We start from the raw sequence: 17500 nt of genomic DNA, 5'->3' as shown, positions 1-17500 counted from the left end.
AAAAGTTGCTATATACATTTGAACTGACTTTAAATGAGTTGAATCTTGTATAACTTATAAAAAATGTGCGTCACTTATTTTGATGAGTTAAAGCAATTTAAAAACACATGCTGTCATAACTTATTGATCATCCAGTGAAGGCTGGATTTATTTGATCAAAAATACACACTGGAAAAAATGTCAATCTATTTCAACTTAAAACCTTAAGTTCAGTTGCTGCCTTACATTTTTAAGTTAAAACAACTTAAAAGTACACTGTAAAAAAAATATTTAAAAAGTAAGTTACCTGGTTGCCTTAAAAATTTGAGTTAATACAATGAACATTTGAGAATCGACATCACCATTTATTCAAATATTATTAAAAGATTTTGTAAGCATATTGCGTAATTGTGTGTTTTATTTGTAATTTTCATGATTTATCACATTTTCTATTTATGTGGTTCAGATACAATAATATTTTGAGTTTCTATTTATTAAACCAATTTCCTTCATTGTATTAACTCAATTTTTTAATTTCAATGAACTCAACATTTTAAGGCAACCACACTCTAAAAAATGTTCTGTTAAAAACAACCCAAGTTGGGTTGAAAATGGACTAACCCAGCAATTGGGTTGTTTTAACCCAATGAATGGGTTGTTTTAACCCAGTGAATGGGTCGTTTTAACCCAGCGGTTGGGTTAAATGTTTGCTTAAAATAACCCAATTGCTGGGTTAGTCCATTTTCAACCCAACTTGGATTGTGCAGGTTACTTACTTTTTTAAGTTAAACCAACAATATGTTTTTACAGTGTACAAGTAATTTCAACTCTCTATATTACAATTTACATTCAACTGACTTACAATTTTAAATTGAATCTTGTATAACTTAAATTAAAAAGTTGAAATTGCTTAACTTATTTTGATTTTGAGTTAAATTAACTTAAAACATCTTTTCATAACTTATTGATCCTATATTTTTTTTTACAGTGCAGTAAAATCAGATTATTGTGAAATATTTTTACAATTTATAATAACTGTTTGCTAATGTATTTTAAAATGTAATTTATTCCTGTGATCAAAGCTGAATTTTCAGCATCATTCCTCCAGTCTTCAGTGTCACATGATCCTTCACAAATCATTCTAATATGCTGATATAATTAATATATTAATGCTCAAGAAACATTTATTATTATTATCAATGTTGAAAACCGTTGTGCTGCGCAATAATTTTTGTGGAAACCATGGTACATTTTTTGCAGGATTCTTTGATGAATAGAAAGAAGAGCATTCATTTTTTTTTGGATATAATTTGTGAGACATTATAAATGTCTTTACTGTCAGTTCTGATTAATGCTTCCTTATTGAATAAAAGTATTACTTTCTTTAAAAAAATGACTGACCCCAAACTTTTGAACAATATGTGTAGTTGCAGTTACCAAATTATACCAAAGTGGTATACCAAATTAAAATATTGTGATATCACATAATTTAAAATATCTACTTTTGGGAGTTCATACTGGATTTTGAACTGAATTTATAGCATTTATTTGACATCACAAGATTTTTAAACCTGTAGCATGACTTACTCGCTGGCGATTTATCAGTCCTCTGTTACCATCATCTGACTCAAAGAGGGGTCATTTCTTCCATATTTAAATTGTAATGATTGTGGACGTTTGGATTTATTGATAATCCGAAGTGCTGAGATATATTTCGGATTCACCTCAGAAGGTTCATTAACTTTTTCTGGAGATTAAATGCGTCATAAAATGGAACGCTCTGGCTATATCGTGTCCATTATAACCCGAGGCATTGAGGGGTCTTTAAATAAAACACTTGAGTTTTGGGGGTCCTGAAGAGCTCTTTAAATAAACGTGTTTGTTGTCTTTAAGGAAATAGAGGATACACTCCTTTCTTTTGTCCATTATGAGCTCCTGACGCTCTCTGTAGTGTTTCCAAACCTTGCTGACAATGCATCACACACACAATGATACATTACAGCATTTCAAACACACACACACACACACACACACACACACACACACACACACACACACACACACACACACACACACACACAAAATCCAGTCCTCTCTGGTGCAGACACTAACAATTATTATAAATCAAATTCAGAAGCATTGCGTTGCTTATTTTGTCTTGTATTTTTTAGAAACTGAAAATTTCTGGTGATTTTAATCCTGCTATTTCAATGCAATAGGTCCATGTGTTTCTCTTTGCCTTTTTTCTTATTTTACATTTTAATAATAATAATTCATATTTTACTTTGGCCTTCCTATTGTTTTCCAAGCCTCTGTTTCTTACCTCCATTTTATCTCTATTTGTGTGTGTGTGTGTCTGTGTGTTTTGAGAAGGTTACACAATTATGTGTGTGTGATTTCGCAGAGTAGTGTCCGTGTGTTTGTAAGAATAATGGCTATATTGTTTGTGTGTGTGTGTGTGTGTGTGTGTGTGTGTGCGTGAATAACGACCAGTGTTACTATGTATATTGTGTGTGTGTGTGTGTGTGTGTGTGTGTGTGTGGTATTCCCTTCATTATGGTGACCAAATTTTGTCACCTTAAAAATGTGGTTATTGGGACATTCACCTTATTGGGACATTCATTTTTGTCCCCTTGAGGAAAACAGTTTATAAATCACACTAAATGAAGTGTTTTGAAAATGTAAAATTACTGTTTTCGGTGATGGGTAGGTGTAAGGAGACAGTTTGGACAGTATAAAAATGATTATGTCTATGGAACATGAAAACCAGTGTGTTTGTGTGTGCGTTAATTTTTTTCTTTCCCGGTGGGGAATTCAACCTGAATGCACAGAGACTCATGGGGACTCCATTTAGGGGTAGGGTAAGTGTAAGGGGAGAGAATATACAGTTTGGACAGTATAAAAACTATTACTTCTATGGAGAGTCCCCACAAAGATGGTAAACCAGACGTGCGTGTGTGTGTGTGTGTGCGTGTGCGTGTGTGGGGGTTAGCAACAGCATTCCACTCCAGATAAGGGGAGAATGTGAATGCTGCAGTGTCCGTGTGTTCAGTCTGGCCTACGCATCTGAAGGTTTTTCTTATTCAACAAGTCTCTCTCATTTTAATTCATCAGATTCCTCCAGAAAATAGTGGTTTTGCTCATTTGACTATTATTCATTTCTAAAAATAAAGAGTCCTATTAGAAACAGACTATTTTTTTTATTATTCCGTTATAAGAAAATCTTTTTACAGACCTTTTTTATTTCTTTAGAAAGCATTACTCTGATCTGAAGAGCCTAAAATGACATCAAGATGCCTTTTAATCTCCAAAGTACACAATGAAAAGACAAAACCTACACCTTTGAAGAATCTTTCACTATATGAATTCGAACGATTTCTGCTAAAATGACTGCTAATGATTTCGTACGAATGACCCCCTCAAACCCCGCCCCTAAATCTGCCCGTCACTGGTTTAGACAAATCCTACAAATGCATTCGAGTGAGGTCGTACGTATTCGTATGACTTAGCCACCTCGTACAAATATGTACGATATGGTCATTTTTACATTTTTAATAAAACATTGTTTAGTATGTTTTAAAGCTATTTTAAATATGAGGACATTTCATGTTTACGTCGTAATACCAGTGTAATACCAGTGTAATTATACAAATTTGTGTCCTCATAAATCACAAAAACAAACAAACACACACACACACACACACACACACGGACTATGATACTCTGCAAAATCATAAATCACGTAAGTGTGCTTCTGTGGTCCATCTGTTTGATTTAGTCTGCCAACTACAGGTCTGGAGATGATGTTTCTGGCTCAGAGGATTGCCCATAATTATTGTCTTTTAATATTTGCTTGTCGGTGTTCTTGCCTGCCATTTTTAGGCAAAATACACTTTTCAGAGGACAAATATTCCATATTTTAGTCTGTTCTCTCATGGTGTTGTAAAGAGGGACCATTGTTTCAGAATTAATATTAATTTCTTATTTTAACAAAAACATTCTGTGGTGCAGGGTTATTATCATTTACTACGACAAAGAACTTGTATTACTATGGCAACACTTTAGATTAGGGTCCAGTTCTCACTATTAAAGTTACTTATTAGCATGCATGGATATTGGCTGTTTATTAGTACTTATAAAGCACATATTAATGCCTTATTCTGCATGACCATATTCTACATCCCTTAATCCTACTCAAAGCCTAAACAACTACCTTACTAATTATTAATAAGCAGTTATTAGGAGTTTATGGAGGCAAAAGTCGTAGTTAATAGGTAATTAATAGTGAGAATTGGACCCTAATTTCTGCTATTTTAGCTACTTTAATATAGGTCTAAAGTACAATATTTATGTAAGCTATGATAGTTTCTGTAAGCGATATGACACGACTGACTCTAAACACACTGAGACAGGATACAGCACTAATACCATCATCACTTCCTCTGTCTGTGCTGATGGACAGTTTCCACCTCACACTGTTACCTGAACAGGTGTGTTCATACACACGTCACACCCACACACACGCCGGATGTGAACTGTTAGTTTATTTACCCTCTGAAGACAAATATATGCAGACCTCATTCAGTTTGTGTGTGTGTGTGTGTGTGTGTGTGTGTGTGTGTGTGTGTGTGTGTGTGTGTGTGTGTGTGTGTGTGTGTGTGTGTGTGTGTGTGTGTGTGTGTGTGTGTGTGTGTGTGTGTGTGTGTGTGTGTGTGTGTGTGTGTGTGTGTGTGTGTGTGTTTGTGTGTGTGTGTGTGTGTGTGTGTGTGTGTGTCTGTATCCTAAACCCTACATTTTTGGTTGCCATGAGGAAAACAGCTTATAAATCATAATTAATTATGTTTTTTGAAAATGTAAAACTGTAGAAGGTTTTGTGTGATGGGCAGATTTAGGGTTAGGGTTAGGGGAATAGAATATTGTACAGTATAAAAATCATTATGTCTATGAAAACATGAAAAACATGAAAACACAACATTAGTGTGTGTGTGTTTGTGTGTGTGTGTGTGTGTGTGTGTGTGTGTGTGTGTGTGTGTGTGTGTGTGTGTGTGTGTGTGTGTGTGTGTGTGTGTGTGTGTGTGTGTGTGTGTGTGTGTGTGTGTGTGTGTGTGTGACAGTTTGAAAAATGTTTCGGATGGTTTGTGTGCATCTCACTACCGCCATGCACTCTGTGTTCAGAAAAGCGTACTATTGCAAACAGTTTACAGTATAAACTTTTATTTGTGTGTCTGCAATACACTGATGACTTACATTTCATTAACAATTTACGGTCGGTTCAAAAATCTGATCAAAAATATAATAAAACAGTTATACTGTGAAATATTATTACAAAATTAAAAATGACTGTTTATTTGAATATATTTTAAAATGTAATTCATTCATGTGATGGCGAAGCTGAATTTTTAGTATCATTACTCCAGTCTTCACTGTAAAAAATTATCGTGATTTTAACGGTAAAAGACTGTAAAAATGCTAAAGTGAAAAACAGTTAATTGGTTATCAGAAAGTTTCTGTACTATATATGGTGAATAGCTGTAATAGATCTAACCTTACATTTAATTAAAAAAAATCAGTAAAATACCGTTAAATTTACAGTTTTTGGAAGTGAAAAAGAACAAGTCGTTGTGTAATTTACAGTGAAAAACCGTAAATTGACATTCCCAGAATTCCCATGCGTGACACTTCACATTTGATGTATTTTCATTGAAATAACTATGTTTCTTCTCAGTTTTTTATAATCATTTATGTACATTAGGGTTTTATGTTTATGTTTTTTGCATTTTTAAAATCGAACGTGTGTTATGATGATGGTGTTTAGTGTGAATGACACTGTGCACCTTCTATATATTAGTATTGTGTGAGATCAGGTTGTGTGATTCATCATGTGACTCTCATCACATCTGTGATTGGTGGCTGTCAGTATGTAAGGTACATAACAGATATTAGTATTTCAATAGGTTGGTAATATAACATTATTTCAGTTAATGAAATATGTTTGTTTTTTACCGCAAATGTAACGTACATTTTTATACTGTACATGTAATTATTACAACATAAACCTTTAAATTATACGGCTTTGAACTGTACAATAGACAGTAAACTAAGTGCTGTCCCGTTGCTACCATATTTTTTACGGTAAAGTTCTGCCGTTTTTTTTCCCCGTTAATTTTACGGGGATTTTTTTTACAGTGCACATGATCCTTCAGGACTCATTCTAAAGGTACGTTCGCCTAGTAACTACCCAAGATTCTGACTTGGCGTTCTTGTATTCGTAGAACTCGTAATTACAACTTGTAAACTGGGAGTTTTCTGAGAGCTCCGACCACGTGACCGCTGTACTACCTGACTGCAGCAGATTAATTTATGCATTGATAGTGTTGCCATAGTAATGCTTAATTCCGAGGATGTGAACAGCTTTGAGTAGAAATGAAATATGAGCATATTAATTTTATTAAAGCATGTATTGTATCTGTTTATATTACCTAATAGTCAAATAGCTGTTTAAATATTGTTTTAGCAAACTCACATTTGCTATTCTGCTATGGAAATCCCAGTTTTCATAAATGAAATCAGTTCTCGATGGGAATTTTTCATTTGGAAATACAACACATACATTACAGAAAAGGTTTGCAAAAGGTACAGTAATTTGACTTGAAATCTAGTAGTACAGTGTATATTGAGTAATAAGCAGTAAACTGCATTCTGAATGTCTGTTTGAGATTTTTACGTCCTCATGCACACAGCTGGATATGTGTGTCCTTCTGGGTCAAAATCCCAAATTCCTTCGACTCAAAAAGAGGCGGGTTTATTCCACAAAGATACAACGGAGAGAGAAATAGCTACACGAATAAAGCATGTGTTGTGGAAGTCTGGGGCAGCGGGCAGGTATTTTCTCTGATAAATGAGGGTTACAAAATATATAAAGCGCTGACAGGGAAGTGTTGTGGTGTTCAAGTGTGGACGTGAATGTGTATGCGTCTGTGTGCGATTTCAGAGTCAACAGCTACTGAGAAATGGACAAGGGTCTTGTTTTACTCATAATCTTTTCAGAGCAAAGCTTTTTCTCTGTCCCGTATAATAGCCCACACTGGGGTGCCAAGGGCATTTGACACTCTCCAAAAGCGGCCTCACACAGCACTTATAGTGATGCCGCTGAGGACAGACTGAAAAACGCTAGCACACTAATGGTAGTAAGTTGCAAGTCCAGTATTCAAAAGGGAAGTTTATTATTGTAGTACTCAGTACAATTTATTTATTATTTTATTATTTATTAACATAAAAGCGTGTGTTTTTATACTATAAATGTATACACCAATCAGGCATAACATTATGACCACCGACAGGTGAAGTGAATAACACTGATTATCACATCATCACGGCACCTGTTAGTGGGTGGCATATATTAGGCAGCAAGTGAACATTTTGTCCTCAAAGTTGATGTGTTAGAATCAGAAAAAAATGGCCAAGTGTAAGGATTTGAGCGAGTTTGATAAGAACCAAATTGTGATGGCTAGACGACTGGATCAGAGCATCTTCAAAACTGCAGCGGGGTGTTTCCGGTCTGCAGTGGTCAGTATGTATCAAAAGCGGTCCAAGGAAGGAACAGTGGTGAACCGGCGACAGGGTCATCATGAGTGGCCAAGGCTCATTGATGCACGAAGGCTGGCCCGTGTGGTCTGATCAAACAGACGAGCTACTGTAGCTCAAATTGTTTAAGAAGTTAATGCTGGTTCTGATAGAAAGGTGTCAGAATACACAGTGCATCGCAGTTTGTTGCGTATGGGGCTGCATAGCCGCAGTACAGTCAGGGTGCTCATGCTGACCCCTGTCCTCCGCCGAAAGTGCCAACAGTGGGCACGTGGGCATCAGAACTGGACTACGGAGTAATGGAAGAAGGTGGCCTGGTCTGATGAATCACGCTTTCTTTTACATCACGTGGATGGCCGGGTGTGAGTGCGTCACTTACTTGGGGAACACATGGCACCAGAATGCACTATGGGAAGAAGGCAAGCCGCGGGAGGCAGTGATGCTTTGGGCAATGTTCTGCTGGGAAACCTCGGGTCCTGCCATCCATGTGGATGTTACTTTGACATGTACCACCTACCAAAGCATTGTTGCAGACCATGTACACCCTTTCATGGAAACGGTATTCCCTGGTGGCTGTGTCCTCTTTCAGCAGGATAATACGCCCTGCCACAAAGCAAAAATGGTTCAGGAATGGTTTGAGGAGCACAACAATGAGTTTTAGGGGTTGACTTGGCCTCCAAATTCCCCAGATCTCAATCCAATTGAGCATCTGTGAGATGCGCTGAACAAACGAACCGATCCATGGAGGCCCCACCTCGCAACTTACAGGACTTAAAGGATATGCTGCTAACATCCAGATACCACAGCACACCTTCAGGGGTCAGGGGATCTGTGTATGTGTGTGTGTGTGTATCCGTCTGTGTAACAATGCTTCGTTTTAATGAGAAGGATACTTCATTTTAATATGGGCCTTTGCTATTTTTTTTTTTGTTTTTGGTTGTCCAGTTTTGCTGTAGCAGTTGTAAGTTGACTGAACGTTATTTCTCAACTTATTTCTACTTTAATTGTGCTGTAATCATACTGTTGGTTGATCACACTTTGATTCTTTAGCTAGCATTGCTAGCTCACTTCAAGTCAAATATAAGGGTTTTTATGTGTATTCATGAAGGTTAAAAAGCTTGCTTCAAAAGCACTTCAGTCGCTGTATTCTAGACAGAACATTCATTAGTTTTAGACTACTTCACCTTAAAGGGTTAGTTCGCCCAAAAATGAAAATTCTGTCATTAATTACTTACCCTCATGTCGTTCGACACCCGAAAGACCTCCGTTCATCTTCAGAACACAAATGAAGATATTTTAGTTGAAATCTGATGGCTCTGAAAGGCCTCCATTGGCACAATGCACGGTTCACTCTCAAGACCCTTAAAAGGTACTAAAGACGTTGTTACAAAGTCCATCTCACTACAGTGGTTCTAAAATAACTTTGTGGAGTGACCAGAATAGTTTTTATGCGCAAAAAAACCTAAATAACGACTTATATAGTGATGACGATTTCAAAACACGGCATCATGAAGCTTCGAAGCGTTATGAATCAGTGAGTCGATTCAGCAGTTTGGATCGCCAAATTTCAGCAGTTTGGCGGTTTGACACGCGATCTGAATCATGATTCGACTCACTGATTTATAACGCTTTGAAGCTTCATGATGCCGTGTTTTGAAATCGTCATCACTATATAAGTCGTTATTTAGGTTTTTTTTGCGCACAAAAACTATTCTCGCCACTCCATAAAGTTATTGTAGAACCACTGTAGTGAGATGGACTTTGTAACGACGTCTTTTTGGGTGAACTATAAAGACATTTGATTTTATATTTGAGAACACTACTTGCTTGCGACTAGTAATCGGCTGATTTCTGGGGTACAGAAATTGTGCCATTCCTTAGATTTGAAATGATTTCTTTACAGTACGGTGAAATAGTGTTTAATAACATTCGCCCCCGCATTCATAGCTTTCCTCCATTTGCATAGAAAACTCTTGCTTGTGCGTTTTTGTCTGTTGCTGTAGATACACCGTGTGCCACAGATAGACAAAAAAACGCTCATGCAAGACTCCAGCTTCCTTCACTGTGTGCAGAATGTGCCGTACAATCTCTCGTCATGGCAACAGGAGTGTGGCATAAAGGGAGTGATGGATCTAGCGTCCAATTCTATGCGCTTTAAAAAAATACAGAGTGCGTTTCGGCTGCAATTAATTGTGCTGCCCCGGATGACTTCTGTTGGGTCACGAATCTCGTTCGCAAAATTGAGCTGAAAGTTGTCTCTGTAGAATAATATCATCTATATTCAATCCAATTACACCCATTAAACTGGACTGTGAATAAGCACTATAGCAGGCAGCTACTGCGGATCTTTGAATGAACACTGAATCACTGAATCCTCGGCTCTGCTAACCTGAATGACAGTTCAGTCCATTCTGTTCCATTTTTATACAGCAACTCAATGCTATTGTGTTGGCGGTGGAAAAATTGCAGCTTTCTGGAAATTTTGTGGGGGTGAGGCTGTGTGTGTGTATTTTAACTTTCAACTTTCAAAATAAAAGAATGAAAAGCAGGAGAGAAAATCATATATAAGATTTCTTAATATCTCATTTGTTTCTCCTCTAGAGCAAATGGAGTCTCATTAAAGGCTTCTGCTGTTTGTCTCCTTTAGAGTTTCAGAAGAGATTTCAACAATTTCTCGACAGTTTTTGCTTAAATATGCCGTAATTGGCAACAATAAAAGAAACGGCAACAAAATATTTCTCATCAAATAGTATTTTTCCCTTTTATATTTATACAGCGTTTTATTATATCTTTGTCTCATTTGTTTCCATTTTTATTTTAGGAATTTATAGAGATGACAAAAATTAAATGAAAAATGAAACAAATGAAATAATGTTCTATATAAAGTGATATATAAATATAAACAAATGTAAATTGTAAATAAATATGAAATGAGATTAAATAACAATAAATATAGCTAAGTTTTCTGAGCAATTATATTTCATTAAAAAAAATATTTAAAAAATAAAAATCTACTTATAGAAATATTTACACAAATATTTGTACATTTTACAGGGTTTCCGCGGGTCTTAAAAATGTCTTAAATCAGATCAGAAAGTCTTAAATTCAATATCATTGCATTAAATTAGGGCTCTATGATTTCTGCGATGCAGAAAACATGGACGGAAGTGTCCAGTCATAAAATTTGTATTTATTGTATAATGCAGAATGTCACGGAATTTGTCAGATTTTGGATGAATAAAACAAAAGTAGGTCAGAACACTTAAAGGGATAGTTCATCCAAAAATGACAATTCTGTCGCCATTTACTCACCCTAAAAAAAGAGAACATTTAACGACCAAAGCGTTTTTTTCACACTGCTGGCTGGCGTATTCAATTGTTTTCAATGGGAGCGCCACGTTTTTATAATGGCATGAGCGAGTATTTCACGCCCAAGCGCTGAGCATTTTTTACTGGTCGTCAAGAGTTGAAGAATGTTCTGAGCAAAACACAGCGCTCATCACTGCCACTTTTTCACCCAGCCGTCCAATCACAGTGGAGTGCCACCTGATGGCGTTTTGGTTCCTTGCCACTGTCGCCTTTGGCTTGGCTTGCTCAGTTGGGGGACACTACATTTTCAACTTAACATTCAAAGAAATTTTCAACTAAATTACTGATCTGCCCGCATTGTCACTATTTTAATAATTGAAATGAGCTGGATAACATCACCGTTTTTCTCCAGAGCGGCTGTACAGCCAAATCAAATTCTGTTGCACTATTTTCCTGTCTAATGGTGCGTTCACAGTTCAAGATCCTTTTTATTCCTGTTTCTATAAAGTATGAAGTTGTATCGTACAGTTCCAGGTATCCACATATGATTTTGTCCTCATTGTTGTCACTACTAGAGCAAGCTCCTGATTGGTTAACGCGGCGCGAATATCCGCCAAAGTTCAGATTTTTCAACTTGTGCGATTCGGTCGAATCACGCGTTTCGCGCGTCAAACGTCCGAAACGCTCAATTCGCGCCGTGTCATTCACGCGAATCTCGTCATTTGTGCCGCCTCATTCGCACAAATCGCGCCGCAGAATGTCTATTCGCGTCTTTGCATTGACTTAACATGTAAATCACTTGCGCTTAACGCTTCATTCGCGTCTGGTGTGAACACACCATTATGCTGCGTTCACACCAAACGTGAATAGAGCATCAAAATCGCGTTTACCGCGTCTAGTTGGACGCTTGAACATTTTGAATCCATTCGCGCGTCCACAGCAAATTGCCCCGTATAACTCAAGCATTTGATGCGAAATAGACGGGCGTTAAGGCGCTTGAGGAGAAATATGTCATAAAACACCACTCTGCCTCTGTTCATTTTCATTAAAAATATATATTAAACATTAATAGCCACAGAAATGTGGTCCAGGCAACGCACTAATACATTATCTTCACTGCATGTATATTTAAATATCCTTAAAAAAATTAAGTTATGAAACTGTTTCTGTATTGATTCTATATAAAAATGCAGATACAATGTAAAGTATTTGCTCTGGCTCTTGTTTTAAATTATTTTGTTCCGTGATTATGTTTGTTGTTTTCATCTGTTGACATTGTACAAGCAGAAAGTGGCGGTTGGTCTGTGTTGTACTTGTCCCGCCCCTCCACTGTGATTGGACGGCTGGGTGAAAAGTGACAGTGATGAGCGCTGCGTTTTAATCAAAGTTGAACATTCTTCAACTCTCAGTGAATGGTAAAAAACGGTGAACGCTCAGCGCTTGAGCGTGTTATGCTCATGGCGTTCTAAAAACGCGGTGCTCCCATTGAAAACTATTGGATACGTGAAAAAACGCTTTGGTGGACACACGGCCTAATATTGTTCCAAACCCGTAAGACTTTCCTTCATCTTATAAAGCGATCGAGTCTCTTCAGAAAATTTGGAATAAACAGCTTGATTAGTTTTACGATCTCTTTATGAATTTTTTGAAGCATCAGTGGAAGTTGCTTAGCCTGTCAATGGAGTGACAGAAATCTTTCAGATTTCATTAAAAATATCTTCATTTGTGTTCCAAAGATGAATGAAAGTCAGTCAAATTTAATTTAACCATTAAAGCAGAGTCCAGAAAAATTATAAACAGAATTGTATTAAATATTAATTTATGAAAATGTAAATGTATATATACACAAATATTTGTAAATGTTATGTCCATTTATTCACGTTCTCTCTGCTCCACAGGTGGGAGATCAGATGAAGTTGCTGCATAACTGCTGGAGTGAGCTTCTAGTGCTGGACTACATCGCCAGACAGTTGCATCATGGGAAAGAGGACAGTGTGCTTCTCATTACTGGACAGGAGGTAACACACATACACACACTCATAATAGACATATGCACATATTGGATCCACTCAGTTGATCTTTAGCATGTTTGTTTGTGTGTGTGTGGATCAGGTTGAGCTCGCGTCTTTGCTGGCCCAGGCAGGGGTCACTCTGAGCGGGATGATACAGAGAGGTCAGGAGCTGGTGCATCGTTTACAAGAGCTTCAGCTGGACCGCAGAGAAACCGCCTGTCTCAAATACCTCATCCTCTTTAACCCTGGTGAGACAGCACATGCTATTACTGTTAGCTTTGATATGATTGGCTGACGTCTTTGCATGTAAACTGCTGTGTGATTGGACAGTCATATACACTACTGTTCAAACATTTGGGGATTTATATATTTTTTTGAAAGTAGTCATTTATGCCCACCTGCGTTTATTTGATCAAAAATACAGTAAAAACAGTAATATTGTGAAATATTATTACAATTTAAAATAACTGTTTTCTATTTTAATATTTGTTCAAATGTAATTTATTTCTGATGACAAAGCTGAATTTTCAGCATCATTCCTCCAGTCTTCAGTGTCACATGATCCTTCAGAAATCATTCTAATATGCTGATTTGATGCTCAAGAAACATTTATGATTATTATCAAAAAAAAATTGAGGAAACCGTGATACTTTTTTTTAGGATGTAACATAAAAGTCTTTACTGTCAGTTTTGATCAATTGAATGTGTCCTTGCTGAATATCAATGCCTTTAAAAAAACAAACTTTTTGAACAGTAGTCTATTAATGTGCTCATGGTTGTGACTGTGACATCATAACCCAGATTATTTTGGCTGCTTATTTTCCATAAATGATCGGGAAGTAAGATTTGCATCGTAAATAAAGAGTAGCCTATGTCTATTGAGCAGCTTTTCATTAGGATTTCAACAAAAAAAAACATTGACTTCCTCAATGTTTCCCTTAATAAGTTCCGCTCAGGTGTTTTAATGAGTTATACTTCTTAACTAATTCCAAAGACCAAAACGGCTCCGTATTATTGTGGAAGAGGTGGGAAATTTCGTCTCTTTCTCTGTCTCTCTCCCTCGCTGCTGCTGATGGTAAACTAGTTTATAAAAGACATTTTCATAGCCACCACGGTGGCACCGTCACCCCGTCCTCCGCGTCTTATTGAGCGTATCTATGTTTCCCCCGCTGGGGTTTGACCGAGGCTAATTAACTTCTCAAAAGATGAATATTGCATTGATTTTGATCCACGCTAACGAGGAGGCGCGTGTATCGGGCTATTTGTCCCTGCTCTGCCGTGAGTGGCAGCGTGTTTTGTGTGGCGCGGGCCGTGTGGTAACTGGGTAATGGGCTTAATTAAAATGAAAGCCTTCTGAATCGCTCCTGTTTACAAAGGCAGGGAGCCGGACCCCGTATCCACTCGCAGACGCACACACGCCATCTATAGCGAGACTCCGGCTCAAAAGAAGTTTAATGGATTGACCCCATATTGGTCCGTGCCGCCGTGGCCCTCTCTTTCTCAGCTTCAGGAGAAAATGCTCCTTTATTGTTCGCGTTCCCTTAAGTGAGAGCAATTTAGCTCCAACAAAAACTGCTTTTCATAATAAGAGTGCCTGAGAGCGCTGTGCATGTGTGTGTGTGTGCATGTGTTTGTATTTGTGCGCGTTCAGAAAGTGCTTGAAAACCCATTTTCCACTCATGTCGTCTTTAATGAGACTCTCTCTCTCTCTAACTGCAGATGTGAAACTGTTGGAAAACCAGCCTTACGTGGAGAGCGTGTACGAGCAGGTGAACGCCGCGCTGTTGGAGTACACACTGTATGCGTATCCGCAATTCCCGGACAGGTTTAGCCAGATTCTGCTGCGCCTCCCCGAGCTCAGAGCGCTGAGCGCGCAATCCGAAGACTACCTGTGCTACAAACACCTGAGCGGAGAGGTGCCGTGCAACAACCTCCTCATAGAAATGCTGCATGCCAAGAGAACCTGCATCTGACGCAAACGCGCACCCGCACGCGACAGCCTGAATCCTTCGCAGACGACGCTGTTATCGACTACATGTTTTGCAGCAGTCATCTCTCGCACACAGAAAACCTCATCAACCATGCCACTGTGTTTCTGAAAGAGGACGAGGGGAGATGTCAGTGTTAATGACTGTGTTTAAAAATAAAGGTTCTTTATTGGCATCCATGGTTCCATGAAGAACTTTTAACATCCGTGGAAACTTTCCATTACGCAAAAGTTTCTTTATAGTGGAAAACATGTTCTTTAGGCCTACACTCTTTTAAGAACTGTTCACTGAAAGGTTCTTTGGGGAACCAAAAAATGGTTCATCTACGACAAAAACCCTTTTGGAACCTTTATTTTTAATGTGTATAGGAGCGCTGCAGGGATGATATATTCTTTTTGGCCAGCCCTGAGGTTCGCATCACCCTGGTTCCCTCGACAAAAACCCATTAGGATTTTTCCATTGGCTTTTGGGTTATTGCACAAAATAAGCTCTGTGACGAACAAAAGTTAGGATTCTTACTGGCTTTGTTCTTCATCTTCAGAAATGAACAAGCTTAAATACAATTGTCAGAAGTAGAAAGCTAAACGTTGGCTATAAATGAACTACACCACGGTCGCATGACATTGGCTGGCTTTCCATCCAAACGTGAAGCGAATCTTTAATACGTTCGCAAAAAAAACACAAATTAGGTGCGTTTCCATCAAGTTATTTGAGCGGATGGTAACCAACAGTAAATAAAACACCATCAGCGGAAACAGCCGATTAGTCACATGGGTTTAATGTTCGCTACGTCAGAATTTACTCTGCAAATGCGTTTCCGTCTCCCATTATTCACATAAACTCTTTGTCGCATAAGTCAAAAACCACCTCAAGTGAGTGTAAAAATTAAGGGATTTTTTTGCGAAATTTGGTGTTTCCATCACTCGTTTCTGATGCGAAATGATGCGCATGAAAACAGAGTGATGGAAACATAACTATTAACATCACGCCATGAACCCAGCTAACACAAATATATAAGAATGTTTTGCTAACGTTCCCATTAAGTTATAAAAACGTTATTTCTGAATGTTCCCTGAACGTTCAAAACAATCTTGGTTATACGAACGTTAAGGGAATGTTCTGTTTATAATTTCGGAAACATTATGGGAACTTTACTTTTAAATGTTCTCTGAACATTCTGAAACAGGTAGTAATATTTAAAAAATGTTGGACAAATATCCAACTAAAACGTTTACGATTATTTATATTGTTATACATGATGATTTATTAACGTAGTTCGGGAGGAACACGTCAAAATAGGCAACGCAAGTGTCACCAGCTGTCTACAATCAGTAATCAACATATTTACCCAATCAGTACGAAGGCAAGCCATATATAAATCACAGTCAAACTCACCAAAGGATTCTCTACAGTCTTCAGAGTCCCTCCACCACCCCGTCTCCTCTCACTCACTAGGTTACTTCCTATACCTGGGGGGGGGGGGGGGGGGTGGGGGGGGGGGGGGGGGGGGGGGGGGGGGGGGTTGGAGGGTTGAGATAGTCTGCATTTGGGCCAATTACCAAGCTCAGAGCCCTCCATTATAGATTGACTTTGAACGAGCATTCTATTAACGTTACAGGATGAACGTTTGTTCATAACTTAGAGAGACACATTAGCCAAAGTTCTGAGAGCTTTCCCTGTTAGTTGGGAAGCTTCTGGCAACTTTTTCAGTCTTGATTTAAAATCACTTTCCTGAAAATTTTTGTTAGAATAGTTTGCAAGAGAACGATTATAAACACAATTAGGTTTTCCTGTTCGACTGATGACGTTTAATGTCCCTGACAAACCTCCTATTTAGCCACTTGTTAGCAACCGCCCAGACACGTAAAAGCATTTAAAAATGTCTCAGTAACACTTTATCATAATGCATTATCAAATACGTTATAATGCATTATATCATACATAAATAATGTTAACCAAAGTTAAAATGCATTATTATATTTGTCGATTCCTTGTTACATCTGAAATTGGTTCACTGTAAAATATATATATATTAGAGTTAACTTAAAAAAGTAAGTAGTAAGTAAAAAAAAAACTTAAAATTGAGTTCATAGAAATAAACAATTTGAGTAAATACAATGAAGCAGATTGGCTACATCAACAGAATCTCAAAATATTATATTATCTGAAAAAAGTTGTGAAAACAAATCAATAAATATTTTTTAAAAATTACAGTGTTGTCATACATTATACTTTCTAAAGGCATAACATAAGTATTATAATGTATTATAACTTGGTTACAATTGTTCTTGAGACCATACAATGCATTATAAGGTGGATTATAAGGCATAATTAAAGCATTAAAATACTTTTATAATGTATTATGTAAAGTGTTACCAAAATCTCAAGGGGCCCCTACTTTAACGGTCTGAAGCGCATGGTCCAAAAGGGTTGTCCCTATTCTCTTAATGAGTCATGGGTGTGTTTTGGGCGTAACGTGCAATAAACCAATCAGAGTCTCATCTCCCATTCCCTTTAAAAGCCAGTTGCGCTCGCACCATGGTGGATTTGCTATTTACATGGCGGAATTTGCAAGCGGAAAGACTGAACGCTTCTCCAGAGAGGAATCCTTTTATTTTTTATATTTAA

At 37.6% G+C, this 17500-nt stretch overlaps 2 protein-coding genes across 2 annotated transcripts in view; one reads left to right on the top strand and one right to left on the bottom strand.

The window, feature by feature from the left end:
• nr5a1b (nuclear receptor subfamily 5, group A, member 1b) overlaps window positions 1–14857 on the top strand; it is a gene marked incomplete at both ends in the record, with an annotated part of 18953 nt that extends 4096 nt beyond the window's left edge. The window contains 3 exons of the mRNA XM_079834709.1: window positions 12771–12890; window positions 12985–13132; window positions 14604–14857. Of these exons, the coding sequence (XP_079690835.1) occupies window positions 12771–12890; window positions 12985–13132; window positions 14604–14857 (522 nt within the window). The remainder of the gene's footprint in view (window positions 1–12770; window positions 12891–12984; window positions 13133–14603) is intronic.
• LOC307137479 (uncharacterized protein) overlaps window positions 1–17500 on the bottom strand; it is an 890992-nt gene that overhangs the window by 672147 nt on the left and 201345 nt on the right. The window lies entirely within an intron of this gene.

The sequence above is a fragment of the Gobio gobio genome (genome assembly GCF_949357685.1).
Source record: "Gobio gobio genome assembly, chromosome: 14".
Classification (NCBI taxonomy): domain Eukaryota; kingdom Metazoa; phylum Chordata; class Actinopteri; order Cypriniformes; family Gobionidae; genus Gobio; species Gobio gobio.
The sequence above is the reverse complement of the archived record's forward strand: the minus strand, read 5'-3'. Positions and strand labels throughout refer to the sequence as shown.